Genomic DNA, 1,009 nt, shown 5'->3' on the forward strand with positions numbered 1-1,009 from the left:
TAATTTCAGCATATCGACTCCAATCAATCACGTTTATGTTGGTACAGGCATAGAAGTGCACAGATTTACTGACGGCTTATACACCACTACAGCGTGGAGAACCGCCTATGCGGAATCCATTAATCCAATAGCAGTTCCAGAGTGTGAATGGAATGTCCCTGCTGAGGTTAAACTTGCTAAGGTTTTACCACCAGAGACAAGAAAGAGTGCTGGTCGGCCAATAAAGAGAAGGTATGAATCAGTAGAAGACAAGATAAAATCTTCTCAAGGATCAAGAAAGAATAAAAAGCACAAGTGCAGTCGTTGTGGTACCGAAGGACACAAGAGAGGAACATGTTATTTACCCATCTAGTTTGTTCTGCTGTCTCTGTTTTGTTTCTTATTGATCATTTGGCATTTGCTAAACTCTTGACCATTTGGTATTTGACCATTTGGTATTTGCTAAACTCTTGAGACTAATCGATCTATGTTTGTGACAATTTGGTATTTGCAAAATTATTGGTTCTAATAGATGATAATCACCGAGAAATAACAAGAAACATAGTCTTAAACTTGTTTGAAAAGAAAAACAACAATTTGAGGCAGCACATGAACATCATGCATATGCAAGGTACATGAAGACCATCGCCAAACAACACACAAACAAAGCTTTTATGATCCTTAATTCCCTAATGCATTCTGTGATCTTCTCTTCACAATGTGCAATTGCATCTTCCATCTCTTCAATTCTACTCTCATGGCCTTTCATCATGGCCTCACTATCTCTCACTGATTTCTGAAACGCGATATTGTCAACAAGCAGCACGTCAAACAGGTCCTGGAAGTTTTCAATCTCCTCAACAACCGACTTATCAGTCCACTTGAACAAGTGGGTTTTGTCCTTCATCATTAACATCGAATAAACGGTTAGATTGAAACAAAGACAAAGTTTCATGATCATAAGACTAATCTTCTCAGATCCCATCGGACAACGATGAAATAATCTTCCTGGATTTTTAACTGTGTTTGA

At 38.3% G+C, this 1,009-nt stretch overlaps 1 protein-coding gene across 1 annotated transcript in view; it reads left to right on the forward strand.

Moving 5' to 3' along the window:
- LOC106297675 overlaps positions 1-352 on the forward strand; it is a 1,242-nt gene extending 890 nt beyond the window's left edge. The window contains exon 2 of the mRNA XM_013733872.1: positions 48-352. Within this exon, the coding sequence (XP_013589326.1) occupies positions 48-352 (305 nt within the window). The remainder of the gene's footprint in view (positions 1-47) is intronic.
- Positions 353-1,009: the final 657 nt, after the last annotated feature.

The sequence above is a fragment of the Brassica oleracea genome, chromosome C6 (assembly GCF_000695525.1).
Source record: "Brassica oleracea var. oleracea cultivar TO1000 chromosome C6, BOL, whole genome shotgun sequence".
Taxonomy (NCBI): domain Eukaryota; kingdom Viridiplantae; phylum Streptophyta; class Magnoliopsida; order Brassicales; family Brassicaceae; genus Brassica; species Brassica oleracea.